Source organism: Primulina eburnea, chromosome 3, assembly GCF_022965805.1.
Source record: "Primulina eburnea isolate SZY01 chromosome 3, ASM2296580v1, whole genome shotgun sequence".
NCBI classification, from domain to species: Eukaryota; Viridiplantae; Streptophyta; class Magnoliopsida; order Lamiales; family Gesneriaceae; genus Primulina; species Primulina eburnea.
In genome coordinates this window covers 6,208,163-6,227,040 of record NC_133103.1, presented here as the reverse complement: position 1 = coordinate 6,227,040, position 18,878 = coordinate 6,208,163, and the positions used below count along the sequence as shown (strand labels likewise).

The 18,878-nt window shown below is 34.9% G+C and overlaps 2 protein-coding genes across 6 annotated transcripts; both read left to right on the top strand.

The window, feature by feature from the left end:
• The first annotated feature begins 457 nt into the window (after positions 1–457).
• On the top strand, positions 458–11,929 carry LOC140825777 (ubiquitin C-terminal hydrolase 12-like). 3 transcript variants are annotated; one of them, XM_073187731.1, is made up of 32 exons: positions 458–619; positions 1,000–1,087; positions 1,309–1,456; positions 1,646–1,803; positions 2,320–2,585; positions 2,694–2,912; positions 3,008–3,116; positions 3,195–3,310; positions 3,805–3,903; positions 4,810–4,919; positions 5,289–5,363; positions 5,658–5,736; positions 5,814–5,960; positions 6,055–6,135; positions 6,220–6,339; positions 6,876–6,998; positions 7,434–7,511; positions 7,625–7,713; positions 7,793–7,901; positions 8,034–8,102; positions 8,191–8,301; positions 8,627–8,682; positions 8,794–8,971; positions 9,100–9,201; positions 9,292–9,363; positions 9,658–9,723; positions 10,095–10,160; positions 10,519–10,605; positions 10,764–10,880; positions 11,022–11,096; positions 11,188–11,274; positions 11,519–11,929. In XM_073187731.1, the coding sequence occupies exons 1-32, from the start codon at positions 590–592 to the stop codon at positions 11,558–11,560; spliced, it is 3,372 nt and encodes a 1,123-aa protein (XP_073043832.1). In that variant the 5' UTR covers positions 458–589; the 3' UTR covers positions 11,561–11,929. The 3 variants fall into 3 exon arrangements, with proteins under 3 accessions (XP_073043832.1, XP_073043833.1, XP_073043834.1); XM_073187732.1 differs by having other exon boundaries at positions 5,814–5,965; positions 6,060–6,135; XM_073187733.1 differs by having other exon boundaries at positions 464–619; positions 1,003–1,087.
• Positions 11,930–12,973: 1,044 nt separating this feature from the next.
• Positions 12,974–16,703, top strand: LOC140828116 (probable E3 ubiquitin-protein ligase BAH1-like). 3 transcript variants are annotated; one of them, XM_073191097.1, is made up of 7 exons: positions 12,974–13,453; positions 14,197–14,438; positions 14,527–14,775; positions 14,857–14,994; positions 15,692–15,750; positions 15,837–15,961; positions 16,357–16,703. In XM_073191097.1, the coding sequence occupies exons 1-6, from the start codon at positions 13,252–13,254 to the stop codon at positions 15,940–15,942; spliced, it is 996 nt and encodes a 331-aa protein (XP_073047198.1). In that variant the 5' UTR covers positions 12,974–13,251; the 3' UTR covers positions 15,943–15,961; positions 16,357–16,703. The 3 variants fall into 3 exon arrangements, with proteins under 3 accessions (XP_073047198.1, XP_073047200.1, XP_073047199.1); XM_073191099.1 differs by having other exon boundaries at positions 15,837–15,980; XM_073191098.1 differs by lacking the exon at positions 16,357–16,703 and having other exon boundaries at positions 15,837–16,326.
• Positions 16,704–18,878: the final 2,175 nt, after the last annotated feature.

The following is an 18,878-nucleotide window of genomic DNA, read 5'->3' as shown; positions in this document are numbered from 1 at the left end:
CTTGATAGTGTTTTACTTTTTGGACACATCTACAAATAATATAAAATAGATCAAATAAGTGCAAAAATATGAACTAAAAACTCCACGTAAACACGAATAAGACAAAATAAAATATCTAAAATCTGTATAAGATTTGTGTTTATCATTTACTCCTCATAAATTTTGTCAAATATCCACATCAAAAGATAGTTAATTAGTTGCTGACCCAACGGTAATACACTTTTAAAACTCACAAACCGATCTTAGCATTTTTATTTAAATCAAATTTTAGAATGCTCTTCATCTGAAATTTTTTTAACATATAGTTATTACTATTATTATTAGCGAGGGCTAAATATGAAAAAACGCCATAGCGATTTAAGAATACGTGTCAGCACCTAGTTAGTTAATTAGTTGAACACTTCATTTTATTTATTGAAATCCTACTTTCACCCCTAAACTTTTTTTAATTTCCCAATGAATCCTCTAATAAAAACCCAGGATTCTTCTCTCTCTACTTTACTCTCCCTCTATTCTCCTCCCTTTTCTCTCTCAAATACCATAAATTCTTCTCTGATTTATCGATCGGACAATAGCAATCTCTCCAGCCATGACGATGATGACTCCTCAGCCGTTGGATGTAACTCCACTTTATCCTTCTTCGCCACTTTCTCGCATTTTGCTCCCATTGTCACCTTTCACTATTGTGCCGTGTGTATCTATGTTATACTTCCATGTTTCAATCTGTAATATGTTGTAAATTTTGCCCTTTATTGTGTTTGATGCTGAGAATATTTTTGTCTTGGTGGGGGCGTGTATAAGTGTGTTTGAGCTGATCCGTCTGTGATCGACTAGGGTTTTTGAGTGATTGCGAGGGGGGGTTTAAGTTACTGAATTCGGTTTTATCAAGTGTAATTGTGCAAGTTTAATGTGCTTGTTGAAGTTTGAGGTTTGAGATTGGGTGTTATTGGATCAAGATCGGTTTTTTATATGTATTTTTTTTGGCTCATGAAATTGTAGCAGCGGGAAGATGAAGAGATGCTGGTGCCACACTCGGATGTAGTAGAGGGTCCTCAGCCTTTAGTTGAAGGACCTCAGCCAATGGAAGGTGATCCTGTGTACTCTATTGCTTGAAGTTTTTTCTATTTTTTTTTCTTTGGCAGAGAGTGTTTTGTACCTACTATAGTTCTCCACGTCAATTCATTGCGTTTGGCACTCAATATTTTAGGTTTTTCTAATTCGGTGCAATATAGGTTTGATGGAAATAACTGACTTTCTGAACTTTTACTGTATCTGTATTGAGTTTCTTTAGTGGTTTCAATTTCCCAGTGGCAACAGCAGACAATGCTGGAACTTTGGAAAACCAGGCGAGTGATGAGCCTCAGGCATCACGCTTCACGTGGGCCATAGAGAACTTTTCCCGAATGAATACGAAGAAGCTTTATTCTGACATCTTTGTTGTTGGGGGTTATAAATGGTAATTGAGAGTTCTAACTGTATCTTTATGCCTTTCATTTAGATTGGCGTTTTTTCCTATGAGAAATTATCATGTTAATTTAACTTAATCGGACAATAATCATTCTTTAGAAAACTAGATTCGTTTTTATTATGCCACGTGTTTAAAAAATTGACCTGACTCCTTATTGACCTTTATTGATCTTTGCAGGCGTGTACTTATTTTCCCAAAGGGAAATAATGTGGATTATTTGTCGATGTATTTAGATGTTGCTGATTCAGCAAACTTGCCATATGGGTGGAATAGATACGCACAGTTTAGCCTGGCTATAGTTAATCATGTGCATAACAAGTATACAGTTAAAAAAGGTATCTCTTCGAGCTGACCTGTGTGCTCTCCTCTCATGTATGCCCGCCCCTGTTTATGATTACGCGCAGACAGGTGCCTTTAAATGTGTCTGTGCCTTTCAGTGGGAAGGGTGTTGATGTTTCGTGATTGTTAACCGATTTAATGAGGCTTACTTTTTAGTTGATCGGATGTTCTGATTGACAATACATGAGGTTCCGTCTTAAAAGGAAATGGAAAACAAGCCGAACTTCCCAAAGATTTCTTTCTGCTGATTCTCTATTGTTTCATTAGATTCATCCCTTTGTTTTTGACAAAAAACTAGTTGAATTCCCCACTTGGGTTGGACTTCCTCTCATGTGAAGAATGTAGCGTAATTACTGACAAGTTGGTTGGATTTTCACTTTGTACTATAAACTAGGTAGTTACTTACTGGAAAGCAAAATGATTTGTTTCTCCTTTTGAACGAACCATCAATTGCATGACTTGCTGCGAATAGCATGATGTCAGGATTTTAATCCTGTTTGTGGGTATCGCAGATACACAGCACCAGTTCAATCAAAGGGAGAGTGATTGGGGTTTCACATCGTTCATGCCCCTTAGTGAGCTTTATGACCCCAACAAGGGGTACCTCGTGAACGACACTTGTATTGTGGAAGCTGATGTTGCTGTACGTAAGGTTGTTGATTATTGGGCGTATGACTCAAAGAAGGAGACTGGCTATGTTGGACTTAAGAACCAGGGAGCAACTTGTTACATGAACTCTCTTCTCCAAACTTTATATCATATTCCTTACTTCCGAAAGGTAGCAGTAGGTTTTCGTCAAATAAGTTGCACCTTTTATCAAGTTTTTTAATATATGCTATTGTAGAAGGGTAAACTAAGTAGCCTCAGTTGAAAAATGTTGAATCAGGCTGTATATCATATGCCAACAACTGAGAACGATAACCCAACGGGGAGCATACCTTTAGCTTTACAAAGTTTATTTTATAAGCTCCAATATAATGACACCAGCGTAGCTACAAAAGAATTGACGAAATCATTTGGATGGGACACATATGATTCCTTTATGCAACATGATGTGCAAGAACTTAACAGAGTTTTATGTGAAAAGCTTGAAGACAAGATGAAGGTAATGCGTCTGACCTGCCTTCTTTTGATATTCTTGTTGTTGATGTTGTTATACAACTTAATTTGCAAAATAGTGACATTTGTGTTATTGGACAGGGAACTGTTGTTGAAGGGACTATACAACAGCTGTTTGAGGGGCACCATATGAATTACATTGAATGCATCAATGTAGATTTTAAATCAACGCGAAAAGAATCATTTTACGGTATTTGCTGTTTCACAGACTAGTTAAATTCTCAGTATCGGAAGAGAAATTTATCTTTTACAAGTGTCCATGTGGCAGATCTTCAGCTTGATGTGAAAGGCTGTAAGGATGTTTACGCTTCCTTTGACAAGTATGTGGAAGTTGAACGCCTTGAAGGAGACAACAAATACCATGCTGAAGACCATGGTTTGCAGGTATATTGCTACTTTTATTGATAACCATTTAATTCACAAGTGTTGCCAAATGCTTATGCTTTCTGTACTCTGTAGGTTAATGATGATTAAAAATGTGCGAAGCTGAAGGATATTAAGACACACAGGGTCCAAAGTTTGGTATTTTGAGAACTGAACCCCTAAATCGTAAAATCAACAGAACAAGCCTAGCAATAGCTTGCCAATTACTTCTACACTCTAATAAAATGTATCGAATTTGTTGACTTTGGGAGTGTTTGCAACCTCGTAAAAAAAGTGTTTGCAAACACTCCCTTAATATTTTTAGAGAAAATTCCCTATGTTGCGATCTATTCATAGGTTTTGAACTACTTGTAGAGTTGTAGATGACTGTCACTTTTTGTTTCATGATAATTCTTGTCTTGATTAATAATTTAATTTACATTTTATTTGTCTTAATGCTGAATGACCTTTTATTTTGATGGACATTTTACTGAAAATTATTGTGTGAATCTTAGGATGCCAAGAAGGGTGTCTTGTTCATTGACTTCCCTCCAGTTCTCCAGCTGCAGTTAAAGCGGTTTGAGTATGATTTTATGAGAGATACAATGGTTAAGGTTAGATGTATAGCATGCATTTTATTCTCCTCTCCCTGTCGATCTGTTCACTAGTTAGTAGCTATTACTCGATTTTGGTCAACGTTTGATGGTTTTAGTGGTAATATGTACTGGTATTTTTTTTCTTCTCACGTTAACATTCTCTTTGCCCCTTTTTGGTATTTTCAGCAACCATTTGATGAATTCTGTAGTGCTACAGACAATTTTGAGTCAATTCCTGTTTTGTAGTAATTTTTTTTACTTGTTTATTTATTAATTTGCTCGCCACTATTAATGAACTCATAACAGCATCAGATTTTAGTTCTTCTTTCAAGTTTATCTTATTCTAATATTTTTCTGTTACACTTACAGATATCTTTCTAGGTATTTTCTAGGTTTTGCTTATGTGCTTCTGTTGGAGAGACTTTTGATCTATTAGTCTTTCATTAAATCCCCTTGGTCTTTTTCAGCAATAAGTGTAGTGCTCTAATCCTGATTCTGTTCTCACTGTATTTTTTTAATAGAATAATTGATTTCCATTCTACCTTCAATTTTTTTGTTGTGCTGGTTGCTCTTGTTTACTGGAGCTCCTAAAAGTAATTTATAGTGAGAATATGTTTCTCCGACACTTTTGACATCTGTTGTTGATGATGCTGTCTAAATTCTTATTCTGTCGAATTTCATGTTTCTCCAATTCCCACTTGAAAGTTGATTTAGCATGTGTTCATTATTTTCATTTTTATACCTTCTTTTGAATTGGATTGCTTCGAGAAAAAGCTGCTTAGAATTCATTTAATATTGTTGTGCTGATGTGATATGCTTATGCTTTTTTACTGATGATTTTATAAAGCTTTGGAGCTTGATTATATTTAAAAAATTTGGTGTCTACCTTTGGCGCATCATTTGAAAAGTGATTCATGGTTGCAGATAAATGACCGATATGAATTTCCTTTGGAACTTGATCTTGATAGAGACAATGGCAAGTATTTGTCACCAGAAGCAGATAAGAGTGTACGAAACATTTACATGCTTCACAGGTTATTATACCTCCTGGGTCATACCTATCTCTCTCTCTCTCTCTCAGCTATTTTGGTTTGTGAAAATATTTATGTGCTTAAAACCATTTTTTTCTTGCTTGTGATTAATTTATCAATGAGCACGTTGTCAATTATTTTCGTGATGTTGATGGTTAACGTTACGTACGAGTTGCAATGATATTTGAGTTGTGATCCTGGTATATCATGATTGATTGTTTGGAGTGAAATATCACTATCCTAGTAGCAAGATCGAGATGACAGAAGGTTTTCTGCTCATTGATCTTTGAAGACTAGAAATCTGTAAACCCTTTCTCTGTATTTCTTTTTCACGGTTCTTTTACTTAACCTTTGTGCTTTTCATCCCAACAGCGTTTTGGTTCATAGTGGTGGTGTGCATGGTGGACATTATTATGCTTTCATCAGGCCGACGCTTTCTGATCAGTGGTATGTGTCAATTCTTCACGGAGCACTGACTTACACATGCTTTTACTTGTGAGAATGTGATTGATCTAATTGAATTTTCCATTTCAATCATTGTAGAGTAATAGATATGCTGTTTTTGAAAATCATCTATCAGTTCACTTGTTTTTGGTTCCTCAGCGACCAATCACCTTTTCACCATTCTATATATCTGTCTACCTTTATATGCTGTATCATGAGATTGTGCTTTTATGTTTGCTTAGAACCTTTACAAACCTGCTCGAGGGTCATTTTATCTTTTTATGGTTCCGTTTACAGGTATAAATTTGATGATGAGAGGGTCACAAAAGAAGACGTGAAAAGGGCATTAGAGGAGCAGTATGGTGGCGAGGAAGAGGTGATATTCTTGCCTTTCGATTTTCATTCCTGCATTCCTCAATTTGTATGTTTTCTCACCTTCACTTTATCCTGCAGTTGCCACAGACAAATCCTGGCTACAATAACACTCCATTTAAATTTACCAAGTACTCAAATGCATACATGCTTGTCTATATACGTGTGAGTGACAAGGATAAGATAATTTGCAATGTGGATGAAAAGGACATTGCAGAACATCTTCGGGTAAAGTTTGCATTTGTACTTACAGATCTCATCACTAAACATATTATTTTATACATAATTTTGGCATTAAATATCACGAACCTGCTCATTTCAGATAAGACTGAAAAAGGAACAAGAAGAAAAAGAAGACAAGCGAAGATATAAAGCTCAGGCTCACCTTTATACTATTATCAAGGTTATTGTTTCTTACCCTCATTTAAAATTGATTACCACATTTCTTGAAATTGATCACCGAAGGAGTATGCATTGATGTTTGCAGGTTGCTCGAGATGAGGACTTGAGGGAACAGATTGGAAAGGATATATATTTTGATCTTGTTGATCACGATAAAGTTCGTAACTTTCGAATTCGGAAACAAATGTCTTTCAACCTTTTCAAGGTACTGTCTTGTCCCATTTATTTATTTTGATTAAAGAATTAGAGAGATATGAGTTCTTCAATGACTGAAATATTGGTGTTTGGGGGAAAGTTAGCCTGTTGCCCAGTTCAATAAATACCCTCTAGGTTCACCAAAAGTACAATTTAAGTGATTTTGGCTAGTCAGTCAATCAATAGTTAAAACACCATATTTTGAATGATATTTCTATTTAGGCAACTGCATAGAGTATTAGGGCCTTCACGCATTTTGTTCTTACTTCTAATGTAGGCATCTTTGTTCTAACTTCTAATGTTGCATCCTTACATAAAATGTTAATATATGTATTCTATAATGCTTCAAAATTTTCTGACACTGCACAGGGGGTTGAAAAAATATTAATTCGTTTTTTAAGTTTTTTCCTTCTTTCATCACATGTATTTAGGATTTACTACACAATTGTCCTTGTTTACTTTATTTATCATAACAAACTAAGGCATTTCTATTCCTTTTTCTTATTCTTGTTTAATGCTACTTAAATTTGTGATTTATGATTGCAGGAGGAAGTTGCCAAAGAACTCGGTGTACCGGTTCAATTTCAACGTTTTTGGATCTGGGCAAAGAGGCAGAACCATACTTATCGTCCAAACAGGCCGTTGACTCTGCAAGAGGAAGCACAAACTGTAAATATTTTTAACTTGTGTCTTTCATTTTCTATTTATAGACATACACATGTAAATATTTTTAAAGCAGTATGCAAATATGTAGTTTCCTGTTTCTTGTTCTAATTTATTTAGAGAAACCTTTTATTTGGTAGAATTATGGATATATGTTATAGCATTAAGGACACTTATCGGCTTCGGCAAGTCCTTGTCAGCTTCTTATACTCTGTTTTTTTGCTCATTGTTCAACCATCCCTCGTATGCATCTGGAGATCACCAGTCTTGTTTCATATTTTGATGATTGACTAAGTTGATTTTGTCTTGCCTGATTTCCTTTTGCTTTGGTTACTATATAATGTCTATATGTGGGAACCGTACGTGTTACCATCTACTTCATTCAACTTTTCTTTGCTAAATATTTGAAATTTTAATTAGCTTTTAACAAATGTTGTGCAGGTTGGAGCGTTGAGGGAAGTTTCTAACAAAGCCCACAATGCAGAATTGAAGTTGTTTTTGGAAGTAGAATATGGACCAGTATGTTTTAACCACATTTGAGATAATCTTGACATTGGGAATTTTAAAGGTGAACAAATTGAGGAATTTTTGACGTTCCTGTTCTAACTGATTCTGTTGCAATGAATGTATAGGATTTACATCCTATTCCTCCACCAGAAAAAATAAAGGAAGATATACTGCTGTTTTTTAAACTTTATGATCCTGAGAAAGAAGAGCTTCGGTAATTTTCTTCTGAAGTGTACTTTATTCCACTTTCTTATAATGCATGCTATTTTACTTGTGATAATTCTGAATTCCAGATATGTTGGGAGGCTTTTTGTGAAAAGCTCTGGCAAGCCTATCGAGATCTTAACAAAGCTAAATGAACTGGCTGGATTTGCTCCTGATGAAGAGATCGAAATCTTTGAGGTCTGTCTGATCTCAAGATACAATTTGCAGTTTGATGCAAAATGGTCTTGTAGAAGACCATATGCATGATATCTGCTATCTCAAGCATATCTAATATTTTTTTTTCAATTCTCTTGTTTGCCATTTCTTTAGGAAATTAAATATGAGCCATCTGTTATGTGTGAACGCCTTGATAAAAGAGCTTCATTTCGTTTTAGTCAGGTACGTATTTTGTTGTATTTTTAATCTGTAGAATCCATTTTCATTTGTTAGGTTTTTTATTTAATCTTGTTTTTGCTCTTTCTGCTAGATTGAAGATGGGGATATTATTTGCTTCCAGAAAAGGCCTCATCCTGAAAGTGAAGAATTTTATAGATTTCCTGATGTCCCCTTATTTTTGGAATATGTGAAGAATCGCCAGGTTAATCTTAGCCTTTTTGAGTGATAAGCATGCACCTGATGCATCATTTGGGATGATATATTCTTTGTTTACATTTAGAAACATCTTTTCAGCAACTTATATATAATTTTGTTGATGCACACTTCGCTTATCTTCTTTCAGTTCAATTATTTTGGACTTTTGAGTGGCTTGTTTCTTTCCTTCTTTATAAAATCCTCTCACTATGTTGGTCTAACCGAAAAGCTTCTCCTTTCTCCCTCTTCTATTGCCCCTTCTGATGGAATTTTATTCTTGTTCAATGTTTTTCCTTCCTTTTCAGACTTCGTTATATTTTTATTCCTTGCAGGTCGTGCATTTTCGAGCACTGGAACGGCCCAAGGAAGATGAATTTTTCCTTGAGTTGTGAGTATTATTGTATTCTGTTGACTGTTGAGGACTGCAAGTTGTTACTAGGTCTCTGTTGCCAGTTTTTTAGCAAACTTGTTTGTAATCAAGTTGATAAATAATCTATAGGTCAAAGAATCACACTTATGATGACGTTGTGGAAAGGGTTGCCCAGCGCCTTGGCTTGGACGATCCATCAAAAATTCGGCTTACGCCTCACAACTGCTATTCCCAGCAACCGAAACCCAATCCTATCAAATATAGAGCAGTTGACCATTTATTAGACATGCTAGTCCACTACAATCAGGTAGCTCTGACAGAAAGGTTTATGCCTTTTCTTTTTATTTATGGGTTGTAGAGAGTAGAGGCCGGTGTAAGAGGTGTAGAGTGTTGATATTATTGGAGGAATAATATTATTTTGGTATCTTGTGGTAGATATCAGATATATTGTACTATGAAGTCCTGGACATTCCTCTTCCAGAACTGCAATGTCTGAAAACGCTGAAAGTTGCCTTTCATCATGCCATAAAAGATGAGGTGACATTATTCTAATGCTCCTCTATTAATCTCCTTTTTTTACTTGAGTTGTGTAAAATTGTTGTTCTATTTTTACATTTTCCATTGCAGGCCCTAATTCTCAATATTCGGTTGCCAAAACAAAGCACTGTAGGAGATGTTCTTAATGAGATTAAAACAAAGGTTAGCTCAGTCCTCTTCTGTGAGTTGGTTGTGTTGTAAGCTGTCAAGTTTATAAATGTAAAACTGCTTATTTCAGTCGTAGTTGTCTCGTTGAAAATTGTTGTTCAAAACATAAGTTAACCTGCGCTTTTGACTGATTCCTTCCCCATTATCGTAACTCCCCTCCTGCCAAGGGTTATTTTTGTTCTATTAACCTTTTAGGCAAGTTTTACTCAGTGGCGGTTTCTTCTCAGATAAATATTTGAGAAAATTCATAAAAAATTTATGTCTCATATCTTTGGCATAAATTGATAGGTAGATTTGTCTCATCCAAGTGCTGAACTTAGGTTGCTTGAAGTTTTCTATCACAAGATTTACAAGGTAACATATTCTACTTTGACATTGTTTTGTTCTTGAGATTTTGGTAAAAGTTTTGGTGGTCATATGATTTTCTTTCTTCCTTGAAATCATCAAGTGCAGAGACTCCTTGAGGTTCACATATTTTCCTTTATCATGTGTTTATTTTTTTCCACATGTCAACAATATTATTTCTAACTCGGATCGTTGTTTGGCTTTGGAAATAGTACCGGGGGAATTACCCCTCGACTTACCGGGGGGAATTACCCCTCGACTTGGAGAGCATATAATTGATTATCCATTTATTACTTATAAGGATTTATTTTTCCTATTTTATTTTGATATGATTTTCTCTCTTGTGATATAAGCCAATTTCCACTTTCTTGATTTTTCAGATCTTTCCGATTAACGAGAAGATTGAGAACATAAATGATCAGTACTGGACGTTACGTGCTGAGGAGGTGAATTCTTTTTCCAATATCTTTTCTTATGCTGTTGGGTGTTGATTTTTATGTTTTAGTTGTCCATACCATCGAACCTTGTTGTATGACTCCCAAAAATGAATAAAATGATTTATGGCATGAATTCTGAACACTGACTGGCAAAGTTCAACAAAAATAACCTTAGAACACTGACTGGCAAAGTTCAACAAAAACAACCTTAGCTGTTTCAGGAAAAAACCTCTCATGGTGTTTAAATTTATAATTTTTTGTTTTCATTTTCATTTGTCATGTAATTTTTTCATACATTGTAAGAAAGTCCGACTTATCATATCAGTTTATTATTGCAAGTTATATTCCAAGATTTGTGCTCTTATAGATTCCAGAAGAAGAAAAGAACATTGGGCCCAATGATCGTTTGATTCATGTTTACCATTTCACAAAGGAGAGCGCTCAGAATCAAGTGGTACATATGACTTGCTTGATAAAATGATAAATTCCATTTGATACTGTTTGGTTGTTTGGCAAAGTTACTGTTTTGTGACAATGAGGAGCTTGGAAGATGCATATTCAGTGTTCTTTGATGTAATCAGGTATTTAATTGTTCTTTTATTTCCTAAACAGCAAGTTCAAAATTTTGGGGATCCTTTCTTTCTGGTCATCCACGAAGGTGAAAGACTAGAAGATGTTAAATTGCGCATTCAAAGAAGATTACAAGTCCCGGATGAAGAGTTTTCTAAGGTATGTAAATTATGTTCCATTCTCCTGTTAGAGCTGCAGATATCCTTGTTATTCAGTTATGTCTGCTAAAAATATTTCCATTGATTTGTTTGATTTTTAAAACAATGTTCTGATCATTGGGCTATTTATTTAAAAATTCAGTGGAAGTTTGCGTTTCTATCGTTGGGACGTCCAGAGTATCTTGAGGATTCTGACATTGTCTCTAGTCGTTTTCAGGTCACAGTTTTTCTTTGAGTCGTTTATTAAATTATTACTTTTCCCTGGAAGTTCAATAACGACTGAAGGATCATGTACTTCTCTTTTCCAGAGGAGAGAGGTTTATGGTGCTTGGGAGCACTACCTGGGTATAGAGCATTCAGACACAACTCCCAAAAGAGCTTATGCTGCGAACCAGGTAATATCTCCAGATTGCCATATTTTATAATCAGTTATTTCCAGATCAAATGTTTGATAACGATCCAATGCTATACACAAAATGAGAATCCTTTAATCGTTTATTACGGTGGTATCGATGAAATATTGGATTCTTTTTTTTTCCTGTCCGTTACACTTGCCTCGTTCGGGAAAGACTTTTAAGTTAACCTTGATCATGATCCCCAAACTTAAAACTTCTTGGCTCCTTTCTGATCATATTGCAGAACCGCCACACGTTTGAGAAACCAGTGAAAATATACAATTAACTTGGAATTTCACTAGTCTGAAATGCCCATATCGGCACCAAAGCCTAGAAGAGGCAAATATCTTATGGTGAATATCGAAGGAGACAACATGAAAGAAAAAGGTGAAATGCGTGATGCTTTGGTGGTGTTTTTCGCTATTGCTTATGTTTTTGACTCGAATGGGATGGGATGGGAGAGCCTGCGCTCTTTAGATGTATTATTCTTTTTGTTGTGGGTAGATATAGTGCTTCTCATCCTGCCACAGTTTCCTGCTTCAAGTAGTTTGAAATTTTTTACATTTTTTCTCTCATGTAATTTTTATTTAAAATACATAATTTGAGGTTTTCTATTGACGGGGTTGTAAAGTGGTTATAGATAGGCCTTCTCTTTTGCATTTCTGTTCACCATCTTTCTTGTTTAAAAATGTTCCATGTGAAATTGGGATATATATATGTATAATTCTGTAAAGGATACAGTTATAATACGTTTGAGCATAGAGATATTTGTTTTCAGAAGAAATCTTCTACTACACAATATCGTACGCGTTACACCAAACTTGACCAAGTGAATTGACAAAGGAAAGAAATGAAGGAACTGAGGATACTCAGCTTGAGTAATAATCGAAATAAAACATCCATTTATCTACATCTACTTGATGTAGTATAAGATATAGTATATTGTGTAATGAAATATTTCATATCATTTGTTTCGGGTTTTGAGAAAAATCATAATTCGAAAGTTGGAAATCATTGTGTCTGACAATAATTTTTGTGAGATAGCTTATATATATTATTAATTTAGAAATATTTATAAATTGACTTTGATAATTTAAACACATCAATAATTTTTTGATAGGATATTCTTTCCCTAGTATTCTTATTGATTTGGGAACAGAGACATAATAAAACAAAAAATGAGAGCATCAAATTTATTGAGAAATCATTTTCATATGATTATACTTCATAAAAATATTGTATAAAAATATTGATATTTGGCTGTCCATTTTCCTTGAGAAACGCTAAAAAACGCAGAATTGTGATTGCAAACCAGTTCAGCATTTGAAGTGTGTTCTTACAAGATGCTTGAACCATCGCCGTCCAGTGATTGCAAACCAATGAAAAATAATAACTTCCAATTAAAATTAGATTATTTTAAACATAAAAATGGGTAAGCTCATGTTGAAGACAGATCTAAATAAGCCAACTCGACAATTTTTAATTATATTATTTTAACAGTTTACGTATGATAATGAATTTTTAAATTATTTATAATATTATTTCAATGGTTTACGTATTATTTATAATTTCAATTGGATTGGGTTTTGGATTTTCGCAGGGTAGTGGGCCACCCTTCCCCACCTCTGACGGGCCGAGATAGAGCGAGGATACGAAGATGCCTAATTGAAACACGTGATGGCCTAATTGAAACACGTGTACGAGGAAAACAGATTACATGCAAAGCAGAGCTCCCAATTCATTCAATAGGTCTCATTCCTCGTCGCCGCCGAGAAATCCGGACAATAGTTTATTTTACTCCTCTTCTCCGTATCATTCTCCTCCACTTCCACCTTTTCCCGTCTCACACTCAGGAGGAGAAGGGTGAAGAGAGAGAGAGAAGAAATCAAATCGAAGCCCACGAAAAATCTTTTTCCTTCCTTCCAAATTCTGGGTTCTGAGGATCTGGCGATTTAATAAGCAAAAGAATCAATCGGGATGAAATTTGGGGAGGCGTTTACGGAGTATCTGCAGGCTCATCAGGAGAGGTTTCTAGAAGACTGCAGTCACGTCGAGTATAAAAGGCTCAAGAAAGTGCTCAAAAGTTGCAGGACATGCAGGGATCTTAAGGATTCCTATGAGGTCAACAATGGAGAAGGCGATGCGCTGTCTCCGCGTTGCCAATGCGAATCTTGCCCACGTGAATAATCTGTTTCTTTTTTTTATCCGTTCGTTGGTTGTTATTTTCTGTTGATGATGATTATGTTTATGGTGAGGACAATATTCTTGGTAGCTAAATTCTCAGGAAAAATTTGTTTTAGAAGCTGAATTGCTGGTTACATTTCAGAATGCGGGAAGGATTAGTTTTGATTAATCAATTTTGATTCTTGCATAAAAAACATTTGAAAAAATTACTCCGTTGGTCATCGGCGATAACTTGAGGAATCCTTGTAATTCTGACTTGATGCTTTACGAATTTGATATTTGAGTCTTCCCCGAGTTAGAGATATGGAAATCAAAGTGATTCTTGAGACATAACAAGAGTAAGATGTAACATTCTTTAGTCAATAGATAAGTATAGATAAGTTTTGATAATTAGATCGAGCTCGAGATTGAATAAATGCAACGATAAGTATAGATAAGTTTTGATACTTAGATCGAGCTCGAGATTGAATAAATGCAACTGGATAATCTTGATTTTATTTGTATCTGTCTCAAGTATATAGGCCTTGTTTGAGATTCAAACTACAGTCTACACACCATGTCCTAGGATAGTAGAGCTAATTGTTGTTTCCCAACTTTAGGATTTGGCATCAAATAATGTTCAAAATGTGCAAAAATATTACTTACTTAGGGGAAGTCCTAATTTTAAAAAAAACACACTATGCCTAAAAACAAAAAAATTTCATTGTAACAAAAGTTTTTTTTTTGGGCATCTTGTAGTGTGTGACCAGAAATTCTTCTCTGAATTGGCAAAGGAGGCTTCGGACATAGCTGGATGTTTTAGTTCAAGAGTGAGGCACCTTCTCAATCTTCACGAGCATAAAATTCAAAGGTTCATTACTTTTGTGCGCCAATGTTTTCAAAGTCCCCAGCAAGCCACAGAACAAGAATGTCGAATGTTAATTGAGTATGTTATCATGAATGCTCTTGCTATAAGGAAAATTCTCAAGAAATATGATAAAGTAAGCTATAACAAATTCTGTCAATCTTTTTGATGCACTGGATCTCCCGGCTACCACTTATATTTTTATGTCCTAATGATTTTCTTAGGTACACAGTTCGGACAACGGAAGGAAATTTAAATCTAAAATGCTTTCCGAACACATAGAGGTTTTGCAATCACCTTGGTTGATAGAACTCGGGGCTTTCTACATCAATTTTAGTAACTCTAACGGCGGAAGGTCTGATGAACCCCTAAATCCATTCTCTTGTGATCTGAGTACCACAGAGCCCAAAATGACATTGATGCTTCCAGGCATGGTCAAATTAGAGTACAATCTAACATGCCCCATTTGTTTGGTAAGATTTTTTTCTCCCCCTTTTACATTGTATACCTTCATTGTGATTCAGTAACGGGTTTTTGAATGTCATCCTTTCCAGGAACTGGTTTTCAAACCATATGCCTTGGGTTGCGGACATCTCTTTTGCAAATCATGTGCTTGCGCTGCAGCTTCTGTAATGATCTTCGAAGGCCCGAAAGCAGCATGTTCAGGATCGAAGTGTCCTGTTTGCAGGGAGGTTAGATATCATAATGCCATATCGTTATAAAGGAGTTTGGATATATTTATGTTCTTACATCCGAAACGCAATCACTTGGAACTATGGACATGTTTTTGTTCGTGTCGCTACCAAGAACTTTTTGACAATTTTATTTGAAATACGTGAACTTTTGCGGAAGATCTGTTAATGCAATTAGTAATTCAACTCATGAAAGAAAAGGACTGCATCAGCACATTCAAGAATAGCATTTTATGTTGAATGACGTTCGTTCTGGATATGATGAAATATTATTAGGTCTATATGAGAAAATATTGGTTTCCTTGGCCAATATTGCAAATCATAGCTCAGCCGTATGACGTATCAAAAGTTATATTGCTAATACCCGTACAACTATCCAAAACTCCAAATGCTTTTGTTAGAGCGAAGTACTATGTGATACCCACCTAAAATAGCAGGGACAGTTTTTTTCTCCAACATATGGGCAATTTCAAAGGTTTTGCTTAACTTCAGATGCACTGGACCATGATTGATGATAATTCTAGTATCAGAATTTTTCAGTAGGCTGAGGGAGAAATCTTTTCCTGTCTTAATGATCTTTATAGAATACATTGTTGTTCAGTTATTTTCCTTTCCCATTTTTTCCCTATCTTTTGGTGTGAGTTAATTTTCAGCAAAGCCTGTGGTCTGATTTTGGAAATCTTGGTCCTTGATACAGGTGGGCGTATATTGTAACGCGGTACACATGATAGAATTATCTCTACTCTTGAAGAAGCAGTAAGTAGCGTAACTTCACTTTGCATCGCCCTTGTTAACTTTCTCTTATTGTAAGCTCACATGTAATTAACGTGGCCTATTTGTAGATGCAAAGAGTACTGGAAGGAAAGGGCGGCCGAGGAACGAGCTGAAATTTCGAGGCAAACAAAGATGTACTGGGATGTGCAGTCCAAGTACATGATTGGATATTGACGTTTTCATATGTGCATAGGTAGATACTATGCTACATGGTGATTTTCTCTCTGTACTCGTATATTTTCCCGATATTGCTCCAATATGTCGAGGATTATATGTCAAATTTTGTCCATGTCATTGTGAGAAAGAAACGCTCGTGTTAAACGAAGTAAAGGAGTGTGCATGGATCAAATGGTTTTGTGGCAATGGATCCTTGATGCATTCAGTGTGTCAAACGATGGTTTGATGTAGGTTCATGTAGATGCGATGCACCTGGAGTGAATACGAAGGAATAATTTGCCGTACCAAACTTTTTTGTAGAATCTACTTGGAAATTAGATTCCTTTGCTGAAGACCTGTGGCTGAGTTAAATTATTTCATGTTCAAAATTATTTAAATTATTATGTTGGCAAAAAAATTAAAATTTTGTAGGTCCAAGAAAATAAAGGTACAGAGCCCATTGAGCGGTTGGAGAAACAGGGCAAACTTACATCCATGTTGGGGAAGTCCACATCGGGGAAGTTAAGACACTATGGATGATCGTGAAAGATAGGCCAAGAAGTTGGAGGAATGCGAACAGAAACAGACAAAATCATCAGAAGGAAGGGCTACACAACTCATCAATCAACTCAAAACTCAACATAAAAATTTTTATGTGAATTTTATTAATTTTAGTTCGCTTATTTCCATATTTATGATATTGATTCTCTTAGTTTTTAGCATATTATTTCAATTTTTATTTTCAATTTTAGTGGTAAAAGACGATGATCTCAATTTATAATAACACAATTAGTTTTGATGTTTTTCGTGAATTTTTCTTATGCAATTTTAATCAAATTCTTAATTTAAATTCTTAGCTTTGTGACTTACCGAAAGAGTTAGAAATAACAAACGATTTGGGGTTCAAATCGTTTGGGTTGAGAAGTCGGATTTCACAACTTTGACACGATTTCGTGTCTGATTAGAGTTTTTTCACCCATATAACTAACCCACATGGTGAATCTAAGGGGAAAAGGTATCTCAATTTACATTTTGTATTAGATAGTTTAATGATTATGTTTCATAAAGTAAGCTAGAGGACTATTCTAGAAATGTTTCATTGGCCAAAATAATGGCCAAGTTTATTGTTTGGAGATAAAAGAAACAAATAATGTGTGCACGGTGCTTTAGTGGTCTCATTTCAAATAGCAAGCACTATGAGTTAGTTTTGAAGATAGAACTTGAGTTTACTATTAAGGAGGTTGTAAAGCCATTTTAAATAAACAAAAAAAAAAAAATTGGCCAAATCATGGTTGTGATATGCTGACTAGGGTTTCATATTGGAATGACTTATTTCGGGGTTATCTCATCACTTTGGCAAATATTAAAAAACTTTATTTCATGGACACACATTTATGGATGAAAGTGTTTCATGAAATTTAAATCTGAAAAATATGAGATATCAAGAATAGGGTGGCAGGAAAATTGGACTTAAAAAGATGTTGTGAAGTAGGCCATTGGGCTGCTTTAGAAATATAAATCAGTGTTTTTGGTCAAGTTATGGCTTGTATAGTCTTTTAAGAATTAAAATATATGAAGTTGTATAATTTCTTAGTTGACTGTAAGTTATTATATTAGTTTGCTTGAAGTGATGTTATTTATAGTAGTAAGAATGACCTGAAAATATTGAATAAAATAGGCTACTTTTGGCCGTTTTTCAGAAAATTTCTTCAGAATTTCTCCTAAAAAATAATCTGCCATGATCCCAACTGAAAGTTCCGTTCCCACAGTGTGAGTGTTATGATGATGAGTGTTGTGTGTATCAGCATGTAGGTGTTGTGTGTAGACGTTGTAACACCCACGGCACCATGCAGCGGAAATTATAGTTTAACACATTAACACGCAACTGGAATGATAACAATACGAGAGACGAGATATAAATTATGCACAAGTATAAAATACTTGTGCGGTGTCTCAAGACAATAATTCACTAGAAAAACTTGTAAGTTTACAAAAACCAATAGTAGTGAAAGAATAAAACTCCCTTATTAAGGCGAGTAACAAATTGCATCCTAAAGCTCTAGCAAACCGTATAACCAAAATACATATGATGCATCAACTGAGAAGTAAAAAATCTTCAAAATCAACGCACTAATCAAAACAGTGATTAGGTGTTGTCTTCAGATGTTGTCAGCACTTCACAGCAACACTTTATCAACGATACGAGATTGCTTCAAGCAAACAATTTTATTATTGTAAATATGAACAAGGTTGATCATCTTACAGATAAGACCATTTCACAAAATATTACCAAACCAACATAGCATGCCCTAGATCGATTAACTAATTTGATAAAATTTTCACGATTGTTTCACAAACACTAATTTTGTTTCTTCTTAAAAAACCAATTAAAAATCATCTTTTATCCAAATATAACCTTAATACTAGGTTTGGTCTGACGGAAACATACAAGGGTGGACTGGTTGCAAGGACAAACAAATGCAGGTGAACTTGGTTTGGCTGATTAGATAGGATTGATAAAAATTTCATAACTTATCACATGTTCTTCTCGGGTATAAAAGTCCAGGACAGCCCGATGGGCCCATATGAAACCCGCACTACGCATATTACTTATTTCGGATTTGCGGGACAATTGTTACATACTTTTTGGTGTGTAAGAAATAATACCGAAGTCTCAGTACCAATAAACCTTTTCATAAAATATCAATCATCAAAAACATTTAAATGTGTCATAATTAAAACGGGATGATATATTGTTTCCCAGATAAAATGGTGACAAAAACATAAAACGATTGAAACAATGTTTCTTGAGAAAAAAGAGAGACAAGAAGATTTCTTTCACTTAATCTACGGGGGGAAAAAAACAAATAATTTTTTTATCGTGGAAAAAATTGAGATATTGAAAAATGAATAATAAAATTTGGAAATATTATTTTGTCAGTGAGGTAAAATGT